General features: G+C 42.2%; 1 protein-coding gene across 1 annotated transcript; it reads right to left on the bottom strand.

Moving 5' to 3' along the window:
• Positions 1-1,192: 1,192 nt before the first annotated feature.
• On the bottom strand, positions 1,193-24,270 carry PPP1CC (protein phosphatase 1 catalytic subunit gamma). Its single transcript, XM_003832473.6, has 8 exons — positions 23,918-24,270; positions 12,996-13,127; positions 11,755-11,985; positions 5,900-6,004; positions 3,854-4,077; positions 3,517-3,651; positions 2,487-2,547; positions 1,193-1,586 (listed from the first exon to the last, which is right to left on the bottom strand). The coding sequence occupies exons 1-8, from the start codon at positions 23,970-23,972 to the stop codon at positions 1,516-1,518; spliced, it is 1,014 nt and encodes a 337-aa protein (XP_003832521.1). The 5' UTR covers positions 23,973-24,270; the 3' UTR covers positions 1,193-1,515.
• Between the last annotated feature and the right edge of the window lie 1,196 nt (positions 24,271-25,466).

The following is a 25,466-nucleotide window of genomic DNA, read 5'->3' on the forward strand; positions in this document are numbered from 1 at the left end:
TGGCATTGATAAGATAACCAAAAGCAAACATTTAGCAAATACCACCGAGTTGAGCATTCTAAAGACACCACACAACTTCACTCAAGATTCACAACGTGAGATGGCTTCCGCTATGGACGTTTCATAGCTAGGAACACAGTGGCTCAGCATTCAGGTCACTCACTCAAATCAGGTAGGAGGGGCCAGGACTTGGGTTATCACACACATCTCAAGTTCTGCTGTCAAACAGATTTCAAATTGAGTCTCTCCTAAGGATCTCAGGTCCTAAAACCAAAGATTAATCTTGTCTTCTACTTGACCAATGTTCCTTAAGAAAAATTTGAGCCAGATACCACACTCCAATAATGATATAATCCTTAGTACTTGACAAATGTTCCTTAAGAAAATTTTGAGCCTGATACCACACTCCAATAATGATATAATCCTAGTAGAGCAGCCCAATTTTACTTTATAGCATTTTGAAATCCTAGTATCAATTCATTAACATTCAGGACATAAAGATGTGCAGAATTTGCCTTTGGCACAATTATCATTCACTTTTTTCTTCCTATAGTCAAAGAAGTCTGGGAGAATATTACGTAAAAGTGAAACAGCACAAGTTTGGATATTGTCAATGTGGAGCAGGCAGGTAACGAGGTCCCCCTTCCCTCTTTGATGGGAGCATGGTAGGGTCCAGATGCTTCAGGACTGGGGCTTGTTAGCAGAGGGGAGTCCATGGCCCTGTGCTCTTCTGTGTCCTTCAAAGAGTTCCTCGCTAGGTCCTCTGCCAACGCCCTCAGGGAGACCACTTTGTAACAGGAAAAAAAGCTTTTCAAATGACATGCTCTTCACTCATTTTTAGCATACCTTTGAGAAATTAAGATACATACTTGTGACAAAATATGACATGATACTGTGTTCCATATAAACCAGGGAAGGGGGAAGAGATCAAAGAACTGTGCATGAAAATATAGGTGGCTGACTCAGAAAACAAATTCGCCACTAAGTTCAAGTGAACCCAGACAGTAAGAAAACTATGGACACAGATTAATCCCCATCTCCCCAAATGGTAGAGGAGGATCGTTCCACCTCATCACTCTATTACACAAATAGATGTCTCCAGGTTACAACTCAAAGAGTATTAGTATCTGTATTATAATCCATCTTTGGAAAACAGACTATTTGAAAGAAGCAAAACCAAAATGCAACCGTGTGGTTTCCAGAGCAATTTATTCAGGAAAATCTATTCAATATGCCATCAACAGTTCTCCTGTGTGTATTGTGCTGATAAATAGACACTGAGAAGATTTAACAAGTTCATCATTTAATAAGTCTGAATTCATTTTCACCACACGGTATTGTACACGGTCATCTGTTGAAACAGATTTCTTTTTTAACAGATCTTAGTTTAAAAAAGTCATAGGTACTGTGAGTTCTGTATAAACTGGTGGACAGTAAGTTAGTTCCTTTGTTTTAACTTATAAGCCTCAACTTCACCGCAGAATAAAGAATGTAGGCCAAAGAAAGCATAATCGGTCACTCGTATAGAACAGTATTGTTTCTATAATTTGAAGCTTTCTGAATGGACGGGTTCAGGCCTGATGCAACTGTAAAAAGATTACTTAATGAATAGACTATATGGAAATTGTATAAAATGTTATTACCTTTTATCATTAGTAGCTTAAACAGCACTATATCACTAATTGCTATTCAAAATCAAAAACCTGTTTTTGAATCCCCAAGAAGGCAGCATGTGTACACAACCATACCACCTTGTACTTAGGGGTGTGTCAAAACATAATTCAACAGAAACTTTGGCTTTAGGAAAGAGTCACAAATATTTAAAAGAATGGCTTTGTCATTTTAAGTATACGGTCGGGGAAAAGTGTGCTTTAATTAAATATACATCATACCAGTGATGCTGGCAAGGTTGAAAGTTACTCCTAATGTTGATAGCTATAAAAACTAGTTTGTACATAACAAGACAATGAGAGGAAAAAGCAATCCCTTTGAAATAAAATTCTCAAATAAAAAATGTTCACAGTGGTTTGTATCAACAGTATGCATTTTATGACAAGAACATGTACAGATTCAGAGCACCCTAGGGCTCTCTTTATGTCCTAAAGAAAATGAACATTTACATGATTATGGGTTGTACTGAATTAAAAAAGATCAATTGTACACTTACTCCTTAGACAGGATAAACTGTCCTGGGGTGTACAGCTTTAACACCATCATTAAAATTGTTTGCAAAAGGAACAGAGAATTAAAAAACAAAACACTTTTCTTTTTGGAGTGAAGAGTCTTTCATTTGCTGTTATAACCAGCAAATGCCATTCACTAAATCAAAAATGGAAGGAAGGGCCCCCACAAACACAGATCTATCTGAGCAAGCTGACCAGTACACATTACAGTCTTAAAAATGAAGGTTATATACTCTATGTTACAAGTCCCGACTAGGCAGTGTCAAAACGACATCTATTTCTTTGCTTGCTTTGTGATCATACCCCTTGGAGGCGTTACAGGTCTCGTGGCATTTGGCTTCTTTTTCTCTGCAGGCTTTAAAATCTGGAGATTCAAAAGACAGTTCATTTAGGAAATATACTCAACCCCAAATCTTAAGAGTCCTTAAATTTCATTCAGACCTTCTGTTCAGATGGTGTTTACAACTGCCCCAACAACTGTAAAAGCCCCCCTAGCATATTAACACAAGCTATGTTGAATGTAAACATTTGGTAATTAACGCTATGACGAACAGATAAAATCTATTATCTGGACAAATTATTTTGTCTCTGAGTATAATGACAATCTTCTGAAATCTACACCTGGTAGTATCTTTAGCTACTCCTTCTGATACAGGGGAAAAAGTTTTTTACAAAAGTGTTTCTCCAACCTGTAGGGGATCCTTGCACAATCTTTGGAATTTTGAAAGCTGCAAGTTCTCTCTGATAATTGGTAAAAAACTATTTTAATTCATTTAACTGATGTGTGCCACATGATTTGGTGGCTGTATTTATGTTTATGACTAGGCTGGCTTGAAGTTGTACAAGTATCATAATAAGCAAATGAGAAAAAGGCTGAGGCAGATTCTAAACAATGCTTTTGTGCCAACTGAAGGCCAAATGATGTCATGGTACATTAACAGAAGTTTTGTGGAAGTTAGACTAGAGGGCAGAACTAAGTAAACACATAGCACAAGGCACTCAGTACTTTTCACATTCAAGTGGTGATTTAATTTTAGCTGAACATTACATTGTCATTAAGGTTTTAGATTTACAGTAAAAGAGCCATAAGCATTAAGGAGCCAATATGCAATGCAAAAATTTATAATTCAACACTGGGAAAAGGTGCCATAATTAATTTTTTCTTTTACAAGGGATCCACACATTATTCAACTATAATACACACTGGTTAAGGGAAAATAAAAACTTAGCCTACTCAGCATAAGTGAACACTAGGCAAAAAGTAGCAATTATATTTTTCAATCAGCAAAGTGTAAACATATTAAAAGGAAATAATGTTGAAAGCATGCTGTACCTGAAAAGAACACATTAGTGTTTCATCCACACTCATCATGGCACCTGCATTGTCAAACTCTCCACAATAATTGGGCGCAGAAAACAGAGTGACCAACTGCCTCTTTGCAAAAAATTCATATCCATCTTCAACCACCTTGAAGAGAAAATTTTTTCAATATAAATAGGTGCAAATATTGGGTGAGTAAAACCATGTTTCAGTTTCCCATTGAGCCTGATATCTTGTGTTCCAGAAACACTTTGTATAAATAAGCAATACCTACCCACCAAAATCAACAAGGAGAATCTGTGCTCACACACATGCTCTTAAGTGTACATGTAAAATTCAAAATCAATACCTGATGGGCTCTACATATAAGATCCAAATCATGCTTATGGAGAAATTTTGCAACCACTTCTGCACCAAATGTGAAGGACACTCCTCTGTCATTTTCACCCCAGCCTAAGACATCTTTATCGGGGTCAGACCACAAAAGATCACAAAGAAGACCTTGATCTGGTACATCAGTTGGTCGCATAATTCGCCGAATCTGCTCCATAGATTGAAGATCTGGTGATAAACCTATTCAATGAGGAAAAAAAAAATGAAGAAAGCAGAACTTTTAAAAGGATACTACCCCTTCAAAAGTTCCATTTGTCTACAGAGAAATTCAATAATCTTGACATAAAAACTGAAATCTATGATTATATTTTATTTACTTTTGGTTAAAAGAAAAAAAAAACACAGAAAAAGGACAACTGGATACACACTAGAATTATATGCAGTAATGCATGGGGTGCAGTAGGTTTAAACAGTACATGGAAACAATTATATTATACAGAACACTGTAAAATAAAATCCAGTGATTTAAAAAACTCTTCTATGGGCTTCCCCCAGTTGATGACAATAATGAGCGATGTTATGATTGATGGCTTATAATGACTGAGCTGAGAAGATAAGGATGCTCAGTGTGAGGTAGTTCTCTAGGAAACCTGCACTGTTCACAGACCATTAAAATCTACAAGAGCTTATTGTATCGAGTTACAATATGGGATGCATATTGTAAGAGTTAAAAACCATGTATCCAACTCTACCAAAACCTAAGTACAGAAGCACAGAGATAAAAGACATTATGCAGGCTTTTTGATGGCTGATTAATTTCAGACCATATAGGAAAAGAAATTCTCTTTGCAATTACTATTTTAATTACATTATAGAAAGCACAACCACTGAGCAAAGCAAAACAGCTTATAACATATATATGTATATATTTTCAGAGATAGGGTCTTGCTCTGTTGCCTAGGCTGGAGTGCAGTGGTGCGATCATAGCTCACTGCAGCCTTAAACTCCTGGGTTCAAGCGATCCTCCCGCCTCAGCCTCCCAAATAGCTACGGCTACAGGTGTGCACCATTACACCTGGCTAACTTTTAAAACTTTTTCTAATGACAGGGGTCTCGATATGTTATAGGCTGTTCTCATATTCATGGCATCAAGCAATCCTCCTGGCTTGGCCTCTCCAAAGTGCTGGAATTACAGATGCGAGCCACTATGCCTGGCCAAAATAACTTTTAAAATCCAAGTCAGAGAAAGTTCCGAGAGGATAAAAAACAATCAAGGGAAAATCTATTCATATCTTGAGTGTTCTAGAGGATCTCTGGCACAGCAAATTACACATTGTTCATTTTATAGTTAAAAACACTCTTCTGCCGGGCGCGGTGGCTCAAGTCTGTAATCCCAGCACTTTGGGAGGCTGAGGCGGGCAGATCACGAGGTCAGGAGATTGAGACCATCCTGGCTAACTAACACGGTGAAGCCCCATCTCTACTAAAAATACAAAAAATTAGCCAAGCGTGGTGGCGGGTGGCTGCAGTCCCAGCTACTCAGGAGGCTGAGGCAGGAGAATGGCGTGAACCTGGGAGGCAGAGCTTGCAGTGAGCCGAGATGGTGCCACTGCACTCCAGCCTGGGTGAGAGAGCGAGACTCTGTCTCAAAAAAACAAACAAACAAACAAACAACTTTTCTAAGCCGGGCACGGTGGCTTACACCTGTAATCCAGCACTTTGGAAGTCCGAGGCAGGAGGATTGCTTAAGCCCAGGAATTTGTGACCAGACTGGGCAACATGGTGAGAACTCATCCTTACAAAAAATAAAATAAAAATAAAAATTTTCTGCTCTATTTTCAAACCTAGCTTACAGAGTCTAGAATTCCCTGTAATAAATCAATTCCTTAAGATTTTTATCCAAATGATCCTGGCTGTATCAGAGTGAAAGTGCAATGCAACACATCAACAAAGGAGAGTGTTCTGTCAGAGAAAGTCATCCCAATGATAACTCACAAATGTTAAAGTGTTCACCCTTTGGAAGGGATCAAAACCTATTTGGAACAAAAATCAGCCCACCTACCTCCATGACAGCAGAATATCTTCTCATCCACGATGGCTGCTATCGGTAAACAGTTAAAACAGTCTGTGAAAGTTTTCCATAGTTTAATGTTGTATCTTCTTTTACCTGTGATTAAAAAGAGAGTATTACTGTTCCGTAGGCTCATTCTCTCAGGATTAACTTCCCCCAAAGCAAGATTCTGGGTGCCTTTTAAGCAAATGAAACTATGTTTTTATTAAGAATCTTAATAAAACCATCTTATTTTAAGGCTCTTTTAAAATAAGAGCTGGGCGTGGTGGGTCAGACCTGTAATCCCAGCACTTCGGGAGGCTGAGGTAGGAGGATGGCTTGAGCCCAGGAGTTCAAAACCATCTTGGGCAACATAGTGAGACCCCATCTCTTTAAAGAAAGACTCTCCTAGAGGGAAGGGGTTTAGGAGAGACACATATCTGATCTAAAAGCAATGACTTACATTTTCACATGAAATCTTTTTAAATTCCACAGAAGCATGAAACCAGAATTCCAGATTTGATAATGATTAAGGACTGCCATCAAATCCCAGGAATTATCTGGGAGCATCAATTCTGTTTGAAATTGTCTGCTCCGTCCAATCTCACCGAAGCTAGTCCCCTACTTCTGAATTCAATTACGAACTTACACATGTGGCGTTATGACCTTCCTTCTGAGGAAACCTGAGAGTTAGCACCCATCCCCCATATACGCCCCTCAATAACCTACTGATACCAGAGGATCCCCAGCCCTCAGTACTCTAGCAGGAGGCACAATGATCACACGGCAGTGGCTGCCTCTCACAGGCACTACAGGGCATTTGTTTCCAACACTGCACAGACTCCACATGCTCCCACAGGCCTGATGTCACAGGATGGTCATGTTCCCTCAACAGCACAGGCATCCACACATTCTGGAGTCAGAGTGCAGTTCTGACAGAAATATGCCTCTATGCACTGTTTCTACAGGAAACTGATGTTCTGAGTTTAAAACCTAGTCACATACCTTGCAAGAACAAATTTCTCTGGATTGGTTGAGGACTGTCCAATTGTCCAGATGCCTTTGTTTCCTGTACTTACTATACTAAGCACAATCTTTAAAAACCAGGAGTTTGGCCAGGCACAGTGGCTCACACCTGTAATCCCAGCACTTTGGGAGGCCGAGGCGGGCAGACCATCTGAGGTTGGGAGTTTGAGACCAGCCTGACCAACATGGAGAAATCCCGTCTCTACTAAAAATACAAAAATTAGCTGGGCGTGGTGGCGCATGCCTGTAATCCCAGCTACTTGGGAGGCTAAGGCAGAAGAGTCACTTGAACCTGGGAGGCGGAGGTTGCGGTGAGCCTTGATTGTGCCATTGCACTCCGGCTTGGGCAACAAGAGCGAAACTCCGTCTCAAAAAACAAAACAAAACAAACAAAACAAACCAAGAGTTTGTCCTTCGTCTCTTTTCCTGGGGACTACAGGGACATCTAAAGGTTTAAACCTATACCTCTCCTTTGAGAGTTAGAGCCAGCCCAAGCAACTGACCTGAACCACACCTCCCACCCTGTAATGCAAATCAAGCAGCTTAGGGAGTTTACCACAGGGCTTGAAATGTAATGTAAATTCAACAAATGTTTGCCTTCTCTCTGCAGAGGAGTGTTATCTTTTCTCCTAATAATTTCTGGTTTCTCAATGACTGGGTCTAACACTGACTATGGTTCACCCTGTTGCATATTTCTTTAGAGGTCCTTCACTAGGGGGTTCGGAAAGTTTAACAAACTCCTCCCGCCAGGCTGAGGAAGGAAAATTGCTTGAACCTGGGAGGCAGAGGTTGCAGTAAGCCAAGATCGCACCATTGCACTCCAGCATGGGCAACAAGAGTGAAACTCCGTCTCAAAAAAAAGCAAACTCCTCCTTACGAAAGGCTGAAGGGCAATCTGCAAAACCCACCACCTCCCATTTCCAACAGCAATACTACTACTACTACTACCACCACAGGATGAGTATCCTTAATCCAAGATGCTCCAAAATTTGGAACTTTTTGAGCACTCAGATGATGCTCAAAGGAAATGCTCACTGGAGCATTCTGGATTTCAGATTTTTGGATTAGGGATGTTTAACCAGTAATTATAACACAAATATTCCAAAATTAAAACAAAAACAAAAACAAAAAACCTGCAACACTTCTAGTGCCAAGCATTCCAGGTAAGGAATACTTAACCTGTATTATAAAAACAGAGCTGCTGTCTTAGCTCCCCAGTGACAGTGACTTCCTCTTTCCCCAAGGTCAGCTTCACTTCTGGATATTTTTTTTGAGGTGGGGTCTCACTGCATCACCTAGGTGGAATGAAGCGACGCAATCTTGGCTCACTGCAACCATGGTCTCCCAGGTTCCAGTGATTCTCCTGCCTCAATCTCCTGAGTGTCCGCGACTACAGGTGTGCACCACCACAGCTAATTTTTGTATTTTTAGTAGAGATGGGTTTTCGCCATGTTGGTCAGACCTCCTGACCTCCTGTGATCAGGTTGAACTCCTGACCTCAAGTGATCCACCCACCTTGGCCTCCCAAAGTGCTGGGATTACAGGCGTGAGCTACCACGCCCGGGCTTTGATTCTTTAGTTATGCCACATACTCCAGCTTCTCCTGCCGATTCCGGCTGGCTTCTCCATCAAACATCAGTTTGTTTCCTCCTTTTCCCTCTCAGCACTTTAAGCGTGGGCCTGCCTCTTTCTATTCTCTCTTCATTTCCTCCCTAAGGCTACCTCAGACCACTAGGAACATCTGGCTCCTGAAAGGTTTAGCCAGGGTAATCGCCTAGCTTCCAAATCCTAAGATTCTGAGCCATAACCTGTAATGCGGTTTCCGCATTACTGTACAGACAGCTACGGCAGCAGAAACAGATCAACAAACACTCATGTTTTACCCAACAACATATACCTCAGCCTTTCCATCACATTTACAAAGTTTAAAAAAAAAAAAAAAAGAAATGGTAGTATAAAGTACTTATGTACCTGGAAAACAGGCAGTGGTTTTTAAATTGTCCCATGAAAATCAACATTTGAATACAACTTTTCATTTTAATAAAATTAATAAGTATTTTATATATATATTAAATGTCTGCAAGCCTTCAACCAAAAGCCACCTATGTCAAGGGCACTTTCATGCCCACAAGTAGACTGGATGGCAAATTATATCTGCCTGATGAGAGAGAGGAAGCTTGAGCATAAGATCTACAAATTGTGTTGATGACCAAACAGGAGTCGAAACTGATACCAACCAACACTGATCTTCTAAGTCATTTTTTAAAGGCCTCTGCATTAAGTAGAAACTGAAACTGATGCAGCCAGTATCATTACATTAGGACACACGTCACAACAATGAGGTCAACTGGATTTGAATTCATCAGTGCAAACATGAAAAGTATTTGCTGGGCTAACAGCTATGTAAAAGGAATCCTTTAACTCAAGAGTAGGCCGGGCGCGGTGGCTCACGCCTGTAATCCCAGCACTTTGGGAAGCAGAGGCGGGCGGATCATGAGGTCAGGAGATCGAGACCATCCTGGCTAACACAGTGAAACCCCGCCTCTACTAAAAATACAAAAAATTAGCCGGGCATGGTGGCGGGCGCCTGTAGTCCCAGCTACTCGGGAGGCTGAGGCAGGAGAATGGCGTGAACCCAGGAGGCGGAGCTTGCAGTGAGGCGAGATCGCGCCACTGCACTCCAGCCTGGGCGACAGAGCGAGACTCCGTCTCAAAAAAACAAAAAACAAAAAACAAAAACCAAAAAACTCAAGAGTAACACTTGGAATAAGTATCCAAAACACAGTGTTGGCTGGGTGTGGTGGCTCATGACTGTAATCCCAGCACTTAGGGAGGCTGAGGTGAAAGGATTGCTTAAACCCAGAAATTACAGGTGGTAGTAAGCTATGATCCCACCTCTGCACTCCAGCCTAAGGCTCTGTCTCAAAAACAAACAAAAAAACCCCATCACACCTGCCTTGCATTTCACTACCTAAGGAGTAGTAACTGGCTTACTGGTACTTCTCTGACACAGAATCACTGTTAATATTGAATATCTTTCATGTACAAGTTCAATGCTATCAGTCAGTCCAGAACCCATAGAATTTTTGTCCCTGATGATTCCTGCCACCCCATCTTATCAGCTGGATCTCAAGGTCACAGACCAAGCAAACATCCAGTTGTGGGAAAGGGTGGTAGTAGAAGGGCTCAGTCTGTGAATATAATCTTTCTAGGATGCACTTCTAACAAATGTGCTAGCTCAACACATCTATGTGAATTGAGATGGAAAAACACTGCATCTGGAGACTCTAGGTTACGATGTGGTCTAGGGGAGGGCCACAGGGACAACCCTTTGCTGATATCCCTATAATCATATTAGCAAATGCCAAGTACCTGAAGTTCCTTAACCACCTCTTCACTCCAAACCTGAAACCCGTCCTGGCAGCAATGATGAGCACAAAAGGAAGGTGAAGGTAAAGATTCAAAACCTTTTCTGACTTGAAACCCTTTACTGAACTGATATTTTCAAAGCTTTTTTTTTTTTTTGAGACGGAGTGTCACTCTGCCACCCAGGCTGGAGTACTGTGGTGTGATTTTGGCTCACTGCAACCTCCGACTCCTGGGTTCAAGCGATTCTCCTGCCTGAGCCTCCTGAGTAGCTGGGACTACAGGCATCTGCCACCATGCCTGGCTAATTTTTGTATTTTTAGTAGAGATGAGGTTTCCTCATGTTGGCTAGGATGGTCTTGATCTCTTGACCTTGTGATCCACACGCTGTGGCCTCCCAAACTGCTGGGATTACAGGCGTGAGCCACTGTGCCCAACCTATTTTCAAAGCTTTAAGAACTGTGTTTTGTCAATAGTCAAATCAAAGTGCACCTTTAATTAAACAATCCAAAATGGGTCACAAAATGTGTAAAATACTGTAAAAATAATCTTTGTTCAGCACATTTTACTTTTAGGAAAGTTATTGCCATTCTTCCTGGGTGTGGATATGCCAGAAGGAGAAAAACTATAATAATTTCAAAAACTAATTATTTACGTATTGCAAGATTCCATTTGCATGCAATGTTCTCTAGAAAAGACAAAAAGTAGATTAGTGGTTGCCTGGGGACTATGGTGATGGTCGCATAACTCTATAAATTTACTACAAATCACTGAATTGTACACTTTTAACAGAATAATTTTATGGAATGAAATTACATAATAAAGTTGCTTAAAAAAACTATTTGGAATGGTTCTCAGATTTCTACTAAGAATTAAGTTATCTGTGAATACAACAATTTAAATCTTAAAGCAACCATTACCATGATCATTACTTCCTAATCTGATCATCACATCATAAAAGAATCCAAGACCTTATTTTATTACAGCGGCAGTGTTATTTTTCTACCCAAGAGAGAAAAAACTGGCTGGGCACCATGGCTCATGCCAGTAATCCCAGTACTTTGAGTGGCCTAGGTGGGCAGATTCCTTGAGCCAGGAGTTTCAGATCAGCTTGGGCAACAAGGTGAAACCCCATCTCTTCAAAAAAATACACAAATTAGCCAAGCATGGTGATGCATGTCTGCAGTCCTAGCTACCTGGGAGGCTGAGGCAGGAGGACTGCTTGAGCCTGGGAGGCAGAGGTTGCAATGAGGTAAGATGGTGCTACTGCACTCCAGCCTGGGCAACAGAGTGAGACTCCGTTCCCCCACCCCCCTAAAAAAGCTAAGCTAAAAACAAGTTGATGAAATAGAAAACATGAGAGATGATACCACTGCATCTAAACTCTCACAATTCCTAACAGAAGTACGTGATAATTGTTTATGATAAATATCTTAATTTCAATAACTCTTCCTTAGATATAGAAAAGTACTTACATTCATCATAAAATCCATAAATTCTGTTGATGCTGGCACATTCATGGTTCCCTCTGAGAAGAAAAAAATTCTCAGGATATTTGATTTTGTAGGCCAGTAAGAGGCAGATCGTCTCCAATGACTGCTTTCCCCTGTCCACATAGTCCCCAAGAAACAGGTAGTTGCTTTCTGGTGGGAAACCACCGTACTCAAAAAGTCGCAGCAAATCATAGTATTGTCCATGGATGTCACCTGGAAGCAAGAATTTTGTTACACAGTGTTCCCATACTTAAAGCTCAATCCACTAACAAAGCTTTGGAAAGACATTCTTTAAATATTCATTGTACAATGGCATTGACCTCTAGTAATGAGAGTTTAATTGGGCAGCCAACACTAAGTAATTTCCAATCTTACATCATATTTAGTTCAATTGAGCTTAACAAAAATTTTAAGTATATGTGTATGTCCAGAACCTCACATAAAATTCAACTATTAAGAATTTATTCTGTGGAAAGGGTTATTATGCCCAAGCATGCATTCTTGCCAAGTAACATGGTATCCCTTTCAGGCTGACTGATCAATATCAGATCTCTGACAGCTCAGTCTCTGGGTACTGTGTCAGCAGAACTGCTGCAGTTCTAGTGAGTCTTGGCCCCATCTGAACAAAAGCACATACACACATACACACCACCCCCACCCCCCACCCATCAATGCATTTAGCTTTCAATTTCTCCCTGCTAGATAATGCCAAAGAACATTTTACTTTTAAAAACATGAACACAAAGTTTTATCAATGCAAATATGCTATAAGAATATATTACTCAAACGAATAAAGTTTAGTTTTACATTGAGTTAAAACACAGATTATTTGCTTCTATTATGCAGAAAACAGAACCACAAAATCAGCATCAAGGAAGTTCTATTTTTAGCTATAACCAGTGTTGCTTTAAACTTAAACATATTCCTATACATCCATGTAGTTCAGACCTTTCCTCAGCTCTCCATTCTTAAGTTTCATTTTTTCTTTTGCAATGTTTATTCCTTCAGCAAAATATTTTTTTAAAAAATCTGAAGTACATCTAAGTAAACTAAGTCCATTAGAGGTATTTATTCTAAAGCTACTATTTAACTTACTTTTAAGTAGTTCCAAGCTATTCGCAAACAGGATAATCATTCTGCTAGCTAATACAAGGTCATCAACATATCCTTGACTCAGTTAATCAATCATGTAACGAAAGATAACTTGTGTGCCCCAAACTTACCACATATTTTGAGTGGTGCTTCAAGTTCTAGTAGGATAGGCTGACTGAGAAAGATTTCACGAGACTTTAAGCACAGTCCTCTGATTTCATTCTCCTGAAGCTGGACATTCTTACCAGGCTTGGACCCTCTCACTGCAAGAGAAAAATCGCAATTAGTCCAATGAAGCCAAAATACAAAATACAATACGAGATTTAGATAAAGGGGCAAAAACATGGTTTAACTAGCTTTCTGAGTGGCTTCATTTTCAGGACACTTATAATAAACATGGTTTTAATGTCTAATTAGAATCTTAAAATCTTAGACAAGACTTAATTGCATCTTCGATACCAAGTAAGACTTCTTTTATAGTATTCCAAAAAAGGAGCCATCCTGTCTGTGCGAATGCTGTTAGAAACAGGACTGCAGGCCAGATGCAATGGCTCACGCTTGTAATCCCAGCACTTTGGGAGGGTGAGGCAGGCAGATCATGAGGTCAAGAGATCCAGACCATCCTGGCCAACATGGCGTGCACCTGTAATCCCAGCTACTCGGGAGGCTGAGGCAGGAGAATCGCCTGCACCCGGGAGGTGGAGGTTGCAGTGAGCCAAGATCGCGCCACTGCACTCCAGCCTGGCAACACAGCGAGACTCCGTCTCAAAAAAAAAAAAAAAAAAAAAAAAAAAAAAAAAAAAAAAAAAGAAAAGAAAAGAAACAGGATTGGAAATACTCAGAACCCTCCCCCATCAGTGTTTTCCAGAGGACCATGGGTATCTCCTCCTGAGGATCTCTGATTTAATTTACCTATGAAAAAATGTTAGTGCTGTTTTCATTTCATTAAGAAAATGTTGGTTCATTGTACTTATTTTGCCATGCATTTTCTGGGCCTGCATTTGTGTTTATGGTCATGTCTATATAGGGCAAAGGATGTCAGTCATGTGCTATACTGTAAGAAAGCACGTTCCCTAATAATTTGAACAGGTAAGATAATAATGGGAGAAAGAAATCATTGCACAGCATGGGGCATCCACACCACCAGAGCACTTAGGGTTCTTCTATCAAAGTACAAACTTTGCAACAGAATTCACTTGTCAGCACGTAGGTAGTTGTGGGAAAGAAATTTTGTTTTGGTTCCAGTTGTAACAGACTGGATAGTCATTAGATACAGATAAAGTAGCACGGAACTGCTAAATGTACCTTAATTTTACAGTTATAAAGTTCACTTTTGGACCCCAAAATATGTAACTAAGTCTCGTTCTGATAAAAATATTATACAACAAGAAGCAATAAAAGCATAGTAATAATAGTCTTCGAGGAAAGATATGAAACAGATGCATATTTAATAAAACAGCAACTGAGCAACAAAAATGTTTTTTCCATAAGTAATTTTTTTTCTCTCTAGACACACATACAGAGTTAGAACTCAGGAAATACTCCCGGTGAAAGATGGGATCCCCACTTCATTGGCCAGAAAATGCCAATCATTAGTGATTTCACCACAAGTTAACCAAAAACTTGGGCAGACTGCCCAGCAGGAAGCTTTATTTTTGGCTAGGAAGGAAATCCTAGAAGCTTCTGGTTTCAACGTGAATTTTTTTCAGCAGAGTCCCACACTTATGAATGAATAGCTGACTCTAAGTCTTCCAGGAGAGCATTTCTGCGATAAATAGCTCATACCATATAATGGCAAGCTTTGTTTTATGAATGCTATTGCAGTTAGTCAACGCCATCAGATGAAATCAATGTTGCTAACAATTTTTTTTTTGGCTTTGGACGCTCTCCACTGTCACCTTTGAACGTAGTTTATATTTGTTTTAACTCCTTTATTCTGTTTCTGTTTGTCCTCTGGGTGGGGACATTCAGAGATCAGTAAAAAGCAAAAGCAATACTAACAACAATTTAAAAATTCTTCTTTTTTGAAGAAGCCTGGTGCCCAGGCTGGAGTGCAGTGGCATGATCATGGCTCACTGCAGCCTCAACCTTCCAGGCTCAAGTGATCCTCTTGCTCTGGCCCCCCAAGTGCCGGGATTACAGGCATGAGCCACTGCACCTGGCCTTAAAAATTACTCTTAATATTAAGATTAGATGCAGCTTTTCCAGAGAAAATAAAGATTTGTATTTAAAGAATGGTGCTTATGAAAAACATCAACAAACATGGTCTGAAAGCTTCTTAAATTCCCTAAAATTAGCAGAAAGAAAAAAGTTATATAAAGATAGAAACTGCCAAAACCATCTTCCATCAGTTATCATACAACTGCTCAGACTTCAGGCCTCTGCTCAGATACCACACTTCACCCTGGAGAAAAGCTTCTCTCATCCATCTCCTCTCCCCTCACAAGCTTGCTGCATGCTTTTTGAAAGGCTCTCTCAACATCAGGTCACTACCCACCACACCCCTCAACCATGCTTGTATTTGTTTTATACTTGCCAGTTTGCTTCTGCCGGCTCATCTGGACCCACTGGTAGAATGTAAACCCACAGCAGTAAACTCACAGCAGCAGTCCTGCTCTGTAGTGTACACAAGCCATAGCCAGCACACAGCAGGTGCTCAAAATTTGTTGCATGACTGAAATCTGGATAAGTCTTTAAGTAGTGTTGACTGGTGGCATTAGAATTAAACATATATTCCAGACTATATATTTATTTATTTAGAGACGGAGTTTCACTCTTGTTGCCCAGGCTGGAGTGCAATGGCACGATCTCGGCTCACTGCAACCTCCGTCTCCCGGGTTCAAGCAATTCTCCTGCCTCAGCCTCCCGAGTACCTGGGATTACAGGCATGCGCCACCACATCCAGCTAATTTTATACTTTTAGTACAGACGGGGTTTCTCCATATTGGTCAGGCTGGTCTCGAACTCCCGACCTAAGGTGATCCACTGCCTCGGCGCCCAAAGTGCCAGGATTACAGGTGTGAGCCACCATGCCCAGCCCAGACTATATACTTTTGATGAGCAAAAAGCCTGTTTCTGCACTATAAAATTATAAAACAATAGTGCCACTTGCTTACCAGGCTTTACTGGAGTATTTTTCAAAGTATGAAAATCTAGAATTACTCTTAAATTTCACGTTGAATTGTCTAACAGAGATTTCAAATGGGGCTTGGCAGTCCAAGTGAACACTGGAGAGTTCTTAAAAGTTGTCATATCAGGCTGGGCGTGGTGGCTGGTTACTGCGGAGGCTGAGGCAGAAGAATCGCTTGAACCCGGGAGGTGGAGGTTGCAGTGAGCTGAGATCGTGCAACTGCACTCCAGCCTGGGCGACAGAGTGAGACTCCATCTCAAGAAAAAAAAAAAAAAAAAAGTTGCCATATCAGCCAAAAGCATACAAATTCACTTCACTATTTTTTTTCTTTCTTTTTTTGAGATGGAGTCTCGCTCTGTTGCCAGGCTGGAGTGCAGTGATGCGATCGTGGCTCACTGCAACCTCCACCTCCTGGGTTCAAGTGATTCTCCTGCCTCAGCCTCCCAAGTAGCTGGGATTATAGGCGTGCACCACCGTGCCTGGCCCACTTCACTATTTTCAATGTCCATCAAACAGAATTATTTACTCGTTGTAGTTAACATTTACTGAGCACTTATCCACTAGGCACTGTACTAAGGGCTTTATATTGACATTCAATCCTGTCAACGATCCTAGGAAGTCAGGCACTGTCATCTCCCATTTTACAGTGACTTAGTCCAAAGTCACAGAGCTTAAGGACACGAGGCTGCGATGCTACGTCTAGTGGTGCATCCACCATACCACCTTCCCAATTAAGAATTGTTCTACATTGAACTTCAAAACCAAAGGAGAAGGTTGGGCACGGTGGCTCATGCCTGTAATCCCAACACTTTGGGAGGCCGAGATGGGTGGATGACCTGAGGTTAGGAGTTCGAGACCAGCCTGGCCAACATGGTGAAACCCCATCTCTACTAAAAATACAAAAATTTGCTGGGCATGGTGGTGCACGCCTGTAACCCCAGCTACACAGGAGGCTGAGGCACGAGAATCACTTGAACCCGGGAGGTGGAGGTTGCAGTGAGCCGAGATTGTGCCACTGCACCCCATCCTGGGCAACAAGAAAGAAACTCCGTCTTGGCCAGGCACGGTGGCTCATGCCAGTAATTCCAGCACTTTAGGAGTCCGAAGCGGGCGGATCACCTGAGGTAAGGAGTTCGAGACCAGCCTGGCCAACATGGTGAAACCCCGTCTCTACTAAAAATACAAAAATTAGCCAGGCGTGGTGGCAGGCACCTGTAATCCCAGCTACTCGGGAGGCTGAGGCAGGAGAATCGCTGGAACCCACGGGGCAGGTTGCAGTGAGCCCAGATCGCATCATCACACTCCAGCCTGGGGAACAAGGATGAGACTTTGTCTCAAAACAAACAAACAAACAAACAAACTCCGTCTCAAAACAAACAAACAACAACAAAAAAGCAACACCAACTTAGACCTAAAGATGTGACTTTTCAGTAGAAGTATTAATATTTCTTTATCTGGCTAGAAAGGGAGATTCAGGAAAACGTATTATTACTGTTAAAAGCGAAGGTTGCTCTGTAGAAATGTATCTGATCAATTTTTCTGGCAAATCACTGACATGAGCAATAATAAAAACTTCCACACATTTTTATTGAAAACAAACTGGTAAAAATTTGAATTATAAAAGAATAGCAGCCAGATGCGGTGGCTTGGGCCTATAATCCCAGCACTTTGGGAGGCCGAGGTGGGAGGATCACTTGAGCTCAGGAGTTGGAGACTAGCCTGGGCAACATGGTGAAATTCAGTCTCTACCAAAAATACAAAATATAGCTGGACATGGTGGCGTGCGCCTGTAGTCCCAGCTACTTGGGAGGCTAAGATGGGAGGATCACTTGAGCCCGGGAGATAGATGCTGCATTGAGCCGAGATCATGCCACTGCACTCCAGCCTGGGCCACAGAGTGAGACCCTGTCTCAAAAAATATAAATAAATAAAATAGCATTGGTGATTATTTACAACACCAGCTCTTTCTCATAAGCAATACTAACTTTTGAAAGTTAGCTGCTGGCAAAAAGCAAAGCAAAGATGGAAACTATGGAAGGAAATTTAAGACAAGTTTGAGATTATTTATGAGGAATAAAAAAGTATTTTCCTTGCCACATAAAGGCCCCTTAATTGTTTAAAGAAAAACATATTAAAGAAATAGCATATACTAAAAAAGCCCTAGCTGAATTCTAATGAAGTTTCAGAACCTAAGAAAGGCACAAGTGGTATAAAAATAAGCCAACGAAGATTTTGCTGTTTTAAAATAATCCTGTTAAAAAGTAGGTGATAATTTTAACAATATGCCACATCATATTCATTTCAGTGAAATCAATAGCCTCATGATATTTGACAGATTTAGGAAAATAAGACTCAAACCAAAACAAAAAACAGTAAATATTTCCAACATTAAGCATTCCCATAAACGACTGAGTTCTTTTCTGCAAAAAGTATAAACCACAAAAATGTTATCAAGAATCCTTTGGGCCGGATGCGGTGTCTAACGCCTGTAATCCCCGCACTTTGGGAGGCCAAGGTGGGTGGATCAGCTGAGGTCAGGAGTTCGAGACCAGCCTGGCCAACATGGTAAAACCCCATCTCTACTAAAAATACAAAAATTAGCAGGGCATGGTGGTACATGCCTGTAGTCCCAGCTACTCAACAACTGAGGCTGAGGCAGGAAAAATCGCTTGAACCTGGGTGGTGGAGGCAGCAGTGAGCCGAGATCCTGCCACTGCACTCCAGCCTGGGTGACAAAGAAAGACTCAAAAAAAAAAAAAAAAAAAAGAAAAGAAAAGAAAAAAGAATCCTTTAGTTTCTCTGCAAAGTCACCAGCAGAAAGACTTCCATGTTCTGATTATCACAATTGTTTCCACACCCTGCCCTCTCCCATCCTGATTTTCCTAACTGATGGGGTTACACTTCAGGCATTGAGAAGTGACACCAAGGCAGGGAGCTGTGGTTCACGCTTGTAATCCCAGCACTTTGGGAGGCTGAGGTGGGAGGATTGCTTGTGGCCAGGAGTTAAAGAACAGCCTAGGCAACACCCCTGTCTTTAAGAAAAAAAGAAAAAGAAAAAAAAATTAGCCAGGTGTGGTGGTGTGTGCCTATAGATCCGGTAGCCAAGAGGATGAGGAGGAAGAATCGCTTGAACCCAGGAGTTCAGGTCTCCAGCCTGGGGACAGAGTGAGACCCAGTCTCTAGTAAAAAAAATAAAAGTGACACCATTTTTTTCAAGGCAGATAGGATGTGGCTGCAAAACACTGTCTACTGTTCTCAATAAAGCATCTTGAGTTTTCTACACCTCGAGTAAAGCCAATCCATTAAAAACTTTAATTTTCCACAGTCTAAGAACACATTTCGGTAATATACCACTGAGTAGACTACATTTTGAGTTTTCATTTGCTGTAAGCTTTACTGTCAGTGATGACCACTACCTTCTAGAAGAGGGATGACAGTAAACCCCAGTGAAGTGGGGAAGCTGGAGATTTCAGACAAATCACCAAGATCCACAAACACATCATCTGTTCTTGATGCTTTGGATACAGAGGTATGATCTTAAAATATCAAACTCTATCCTGGAATTCCATAAGCTCCATGGAAATGAAATCCTTCCTTCTTGGTCTTGAATGACTTTCCAGTTCTTTATCTACAAAGCGACTGACACCCAGAATATTATCTCCTTCATATTTCAATCTCTCAGGTCAACTAATGGCCTCAATTGTAAATTAAGTTAAATGGTGAAGTCCACATAACATCAATAATTTCCCTGCTTCACCATCAGGAATCCTCACCTAGTCAAGTGGGCTGACTGGTACTGTGATTCTGCACAACAGGTTACAGGTTGTAATAGGACTGTGCTTTCAAAGACATCAGATCACCTCACTAATTTCTACAGCTGACCACTGCTGGGCTACAACTGCATGTCCATTTGCCCAGTTATGAGGAGGAACACCCTAGGCTCAGAATGCAGAGCGCTCCTGTGTGTCACATCCCCCGCAAGCACAACGTCACACACAATTCTGTCAGATTTCACTGCTGCCTCCTGCTACTGACAGGCAAGAGGGCACTGCGGGCACAAGGAGAGTAATCCTTTTTCAATGCTGTGGTTTAAAAAAGGACTCCTGCAAGCTGCAGATCATCTGTCTCCAACAGAGCTTTCCCACCTTGCCTAGGAGGAGAGGAAGTGGGCATATGACCAACATACTGATGGGAAAGGAAGGGCAAGGGCTCACATCAGAGTTCTTATCAATGAGGGAATTAGAAACTGACAACTTGGATGTGAGTGTAAAAATTACCTGCTCTGTAAACAAATAATTACAGGCTGGGCACGGTGGCTCATGCCTGTAATCCCAGCACTTCGGGAGTCTGAGGCGGGCAGACCACTTGAGGTCACGAGTTCAAAACCAGCCTGGCCTCATCTCTACTAAAAATACAAAAACTTGGCCGAGAGTGGTGGTGCATGCCTGTTAATCCCAGCTACTCAGGGGGCTGAGACACCAGAATCGCTTGAACCCGGGAGGCAGAGGTTGCAGTGAGCCAGGATCCCACCACTGCACTCCAGCCTGGGTGACAGAGTGAGACTCTGTCTCCAAAATAAAATAAAAAAAAAATAATTACAGGTGTTCATTAGGAAAGATTACTTTTGTTTTTTTTTGGTTAGCATATTAAGAAACCTTCCCCTTTTTAAACCATTATGTTTGTCCTTTATTATCTTTAGGACCAGGGATGGCTAAACACCAGAATATGAACGTTTTATACTGCATCAAAAAGTTGAACACATGGGTTATTTAAACAATCTTAGAGTTTCAGAATATCTGAACACTCCCTACCTTCAGAACAACCCTTATGTATCAGAGGATTAAATCTGTAAGCACTTTCTGTGAGCCAGGGCAGAGATCATATTTAAATCACTAAAACAAGTCAGGCAATTCTGCAGAGCCTGACATGGTCTTGCACTTTGACAATGGCCTTCTTCAAAGCAAAGATGCTTCTTGCAAACCAAGATGTGAAGTAAGTTACAACCACCTGCTATGCAAAAAAAATGCTAGCCACCATGGCTCCTTGAAGGAGGTCATTTACAAAGTAAAACTGCCCCAAATCTCACTTGTCTTCAATACATCAGACCAAATCAACAGCTGGCTTATTTTCTCTCAAAATGCCGTTTTACTGTGTAGTTATTTAAATAACTAACATCAGTTATACTAAGGAGTTAACAACCTTAAGTTTTATCATCAGCAAGGCAGAGCTTGGATAAAAGCATCCATGGTGGGTTGCAGAGGTGATGCCTCGCTTACAGAAATACTCAGAGTTCAGAGAAGAAAAGAACTGCAAAGGTTAGTGACTAAGATCTAAACCAACATGCTGTTTTTCTTAAGACTTCACTTTTCAGTTAGCTTTTTAGTACTATTACTCAGCTACTTCTCAACTAGGTTATACTGCTCTCAAGCTTAAAAGATCAATTCTAAACACGTAAAAAAATCTACCAAAGTCACAAAAGTCATATTCCCTCTACTTTCAGATATACTTACATCTTAAAGTATTTAGGGAAAAAAAAGGTTTTGGGGGCATTACGAAAAGAATAAAATTTAGGCCGGGCATGGTGGCTCATGACTATAACCCCAGCACCTGGGGAGGACGAGGTGCGAGGATTGCTTGAAACCAGGAGTTTGAGAACAGCCTGGGCAACACAGTGAGACTCTCATTTCTATTTTAAATTATTACATTTAATTTTTTTAAATAAAAAATTGTAAAACACAGAATTTATTACCAACATCATTTAACTTAGATATCTACATATCCTCAATGGATCATCTTCAACTGTTTCTCTGCCAATTTAACACCAACGAGAAAAAAAGAAATTTAAGTATACTTTGCAGTTAGCCTATTCCCAAGGCATTAAAATGCACTGCTTTATTAATTTCAGCAAAAAATGAAATATAAGAAAACCTGGTTTTCAAGTGCCACATAACAAGAGGAACTATTAAGAAACAATGATCTCATTTTAGATGTATCATTACTTACCAAGCAAAGTACTTATTACGATTTTAAAGATCAAAATTAACAAAAGCTGTTTATGAATAGAGGCAGTTATGGGCAAACCAGAACTTAAACTAGCAAGCCTTAGATGATCTTAAAATTCTAATGTTTCTAATCCAAGCAAATTCCAACTTTTCCTGTTTCCTCAGAGAAATAAAGCCACACATATCCCTGCAGAGATAAGCAGAATTTTAAAATTTAGAAAGAAAATATTTAACAAAAAGTTCCTTTCTTACAGCAAACTATTTTAATCAGTTTCTGACCAACTGCTGCCTCGAATAAATTAAAGAACTATATTAACTAGTATGAAAAAGTATGGTTCTTATATAAATACCTGGCATTAAAAGAATGACAAGGTTTTCACCTACAATACAAGGTTTTCACCTGCAATAACATTTCAAGAGCATTTCAGGGGTCCTTAATGACATTTAGTGTTTTTTTGTTGTTTTTTTTTTTTAAAGACAGCATAAAAGGAAAGAATGCACAGATTAAGAAAAGGACGAGATATTTTCAGGAGCTTCATTTTAATAACTTACTTTAAAAGATCTGTAAATTCTAACACCAGAGCTGTCCAACTGTTCATGCCCTCGACTCCACCACTCACTGCATTTATAGTCCAACAATATTTTAGGACTGTATAAAGGCAAAAAGCAGTTAAAACTGCCAAGTTCCCATTATGAAGTGTCCAAGTTAGGGGATATGACTGAATTCTTACAAAGTCGTGGATAAGATGTTAGCATCCGTTGACATGCCCTTGAATCTGAAAGCAGCTCATTTCAGCTTCCGTCTTTAAAAGCTGAACCTCACCCCTCTCCCACATCAACATGAATCAATTGCCAGGCACCTCACAAGTCTTAGATGAGCCGAAATTTAAAGCTTTCTATTAACCTTTACTTAACCACTGGCCACCTTCCTTCCTACATAAGGTGACAGTGTTGTCTGTAGAGGGTTCTAGCTCCCGGCTATGTGGATTTGAAATCCAACTGTCACTAACTGTGTGACCTTGGTTAAGTGACTTCATCTCAGTTTCTTCTGTAAAATAACAAAAACAAAAAAAAATTGCAAATATCTTGCAATGGGTGGGAGAATTAAATGAAATCTGTCTTAAGTGCTCAAAGAATGCCTGACACACAGTAAGCGCTTTAGAAGCGTCAGTTATGATTACAGTAATAATTCATGCACGCAAAGTGCTTAAGACAGAGCCTGGCACATTGGAAAGATAATGATAGCGGCAGCCTCGTTGGCTTCCTCTTCAGATGCACGTTCAGGAAAAGAGCGCGGAGACCTCTCCAAGATTAGAACAACTTAAAAGGATTTGGAGGGCAGGCGAAGACAGGTTCTCACACCTCTTGAGACATGAACGCTTGTTACCAAGTAACAAGAAATGGGCCCCCCAAGACCCCAGAACCACGAAAAATAAAAATAAAAGCAAGCAGGAAAAGAGCCCCCAAACCCGGCGGAACTCATGCCCTCATCAAACTGCCTTCCGAGAGGACGAGCACCGAAAAGTCCATCTCGCACAGCACGGCACACGTCGTCCAGGAGGCTGGACTGGGATCCCCAACCATCGCTCCAAAGACCCGTCCAGTGCGCGGGGGCAAACGGGTAGGGGCGGGAAACGTGGGGGTGGGGAGCGGAGTTTTCAAATTCCACGGCCGGGAGGAAGCCTGCATCCTCGTGCAATGAATGAGCGGAGCCTGGAGGGTCCGCGGCTGGCGACAAGTTGGGAATCCCGGGCTGGCCTCCCTCCGGCTGCAGTCCCCGGCCCGTGGGCCAACTCGAGGAGCTCACTCCCCACGGTGCTGCAAGCCCAACCGGCCTCCCAACTCCCCTCCCCCGAGGCCCCGGGGCCGCCTGCCGCCCTCGGGCCCGCCTCCCCCTTCAGCCGCCCGCTGCCCCCCTTACCTTCCAGCAGCCGTTGGATAATGCTGTCGATGTTGAGTTTATCTAAATCCGCCATCGCCTTCCCACCGCCGACCCTTCCGCAGCGGCGCCGCCGCCGGCTCGCGCCCGGGACTCACACCTCCTTTCCCACGCCACGAGCAGAGGCGGTGGTGGCGGCGGTGGCAGCAGCCGCGGCGGGTCCCCCCCCTGCCACCCCGCTCCCTACTTCCTCCTTCTCTCCCCACTGGAACCACGAGAAGAACAAAATGGCCGCCGACTCCTTAGACAGCCTCGGGCGGCGCACGGATGCGCGCGGGGAGTGCAGCGGCCCGGCCGGGACTTCTTTATGGGCCATAGGGCGCGCGGGAGGGGGCGGGGCCCGGGCGCGGGAGGGGGCGGGGCCCGGGCGCTGGGCGGGGCGGAGATGGCTGAGCGCAACCGCGTCCCCGCATGGGATCCTTCCGCCAAACGGGCCGAGTAAATAGGCCCGCCCCCAATGCCGGGCCCGAGCGAGAGTTGCAAAGTTGCACGCGGGAGTTGGGGCTGGGGGAGGAAATGCAGCTGTGCACACCGCCGGTTGCGGCCATCGCCGGATCTTGTGCATTGAGGCTAGATGTTTGCAGACCTGGACAGGTGGGAGCTCACCGAGGGATTTCGGGGGTCCTGGAATTTACCCTTTAAGATAAATCTGGGGTGAGGATGGAAAAGGAGAATAATAAAGAAAAGAAGGTTGACTTATTTTGGATTCAGATATACTGGAACTTGGGACAAGAGAAAGGTTTATTTGGTAACTAAAAAGAAAAAACCCTCTTTCAGATAAGTCAAAATGTAACAGTTAACTCATTGTGAGTGGTGGGTATATGGGTATTTGTATATATATTTTTTGTGCACTTCTGTAACTTTACTTTAGGGGTAAAAAATCCATACTCAAAGAAAATTTTATCATTTCTGTCCCTTGGATTTATCTTTCCTGAACTCGGAAAGTTATGTAATCATCGGGACGGTTATCCCGATTCTAGCCAGGGCAAAGTTGAACGAGCGCGTGCAGCAGTTAAAAGGGGAATTTGCAGATTTCACGCGTGCAGGCCGGGGGCGGGAAGAGAAGATGCAAGCTGCGCGGGCGGTCCTGGGTTCTGCAGACACCCGAAGAAACTTTGGCCCATTCCTCTCTGGCTTCCCAGCCTCCCCGAGGGCACTCCTATCCAAGGGGCCCCCAAACTGTGCCACCTCCAGGGGCTGCGCGTCGACTTTGGCTGGGTTTGGAAGTACAGCCCACACTCAGCAAACAGATCGGCTCTCTTTCCTGACCTTTCCATGTACGTTGCTTCCTGCAGCGCTTTACATTTTGCAAAGCCCCCTCTCTCCGAGAAATTCATTTTGTTTCCCAAGGCGTGCAGGATGCACGAATCCCCATCTCAGCATGCCACGAGGTAATTGCACCACCCAGGCATCCTCTTCCAAAGCAATGTCCTCAGGGTGCGGGCTCCATGTCCCCTTACTTGGGCTCCCTCGCTACTGGTGCAGGGCCCTTGAGTTTCAGAACTCAGCCTATCGATCCACTTTCCTCAGG

Source organism: Pan paniscus, chromosome 10 (assembly GCF_029289425.2).
Source record: "Pan paniscus chromosome 10, NHGRI_mPanPan1-v2.0_pri, whole genome shotgun sequence".
Taxonomy (NCBI): Eukaryota; Metazoa; Chordata; class Mammalia; order Primates; family Hominidae; genus Pan; species Pan paniscus.

Excerpts from the sequence above, each read along its gene's own strand:
- PPP1CC (XM_003832473.6), bottom strand. The coding sequence starts at position 23,972 with ATGGCGGATTTAGATAAACTCAACATCGACAGCATTATCCAACGGCTG. Across the intron at positions 6,005-11,754 it reads TTATGGATTTTATGATGAAT|GTAAAAGAAGATACAACATT; the intron begins GTAAGTACTTTT and ends TTTTAATCACAG. Across the intron at positions 1,587-2,486 it reads ACCTGTAACGCCTCCAAGGG|TTGCATCAGGCCTGAACCCG; the intron begins GTATGATCACAA and ends ATCTTTTTACAG.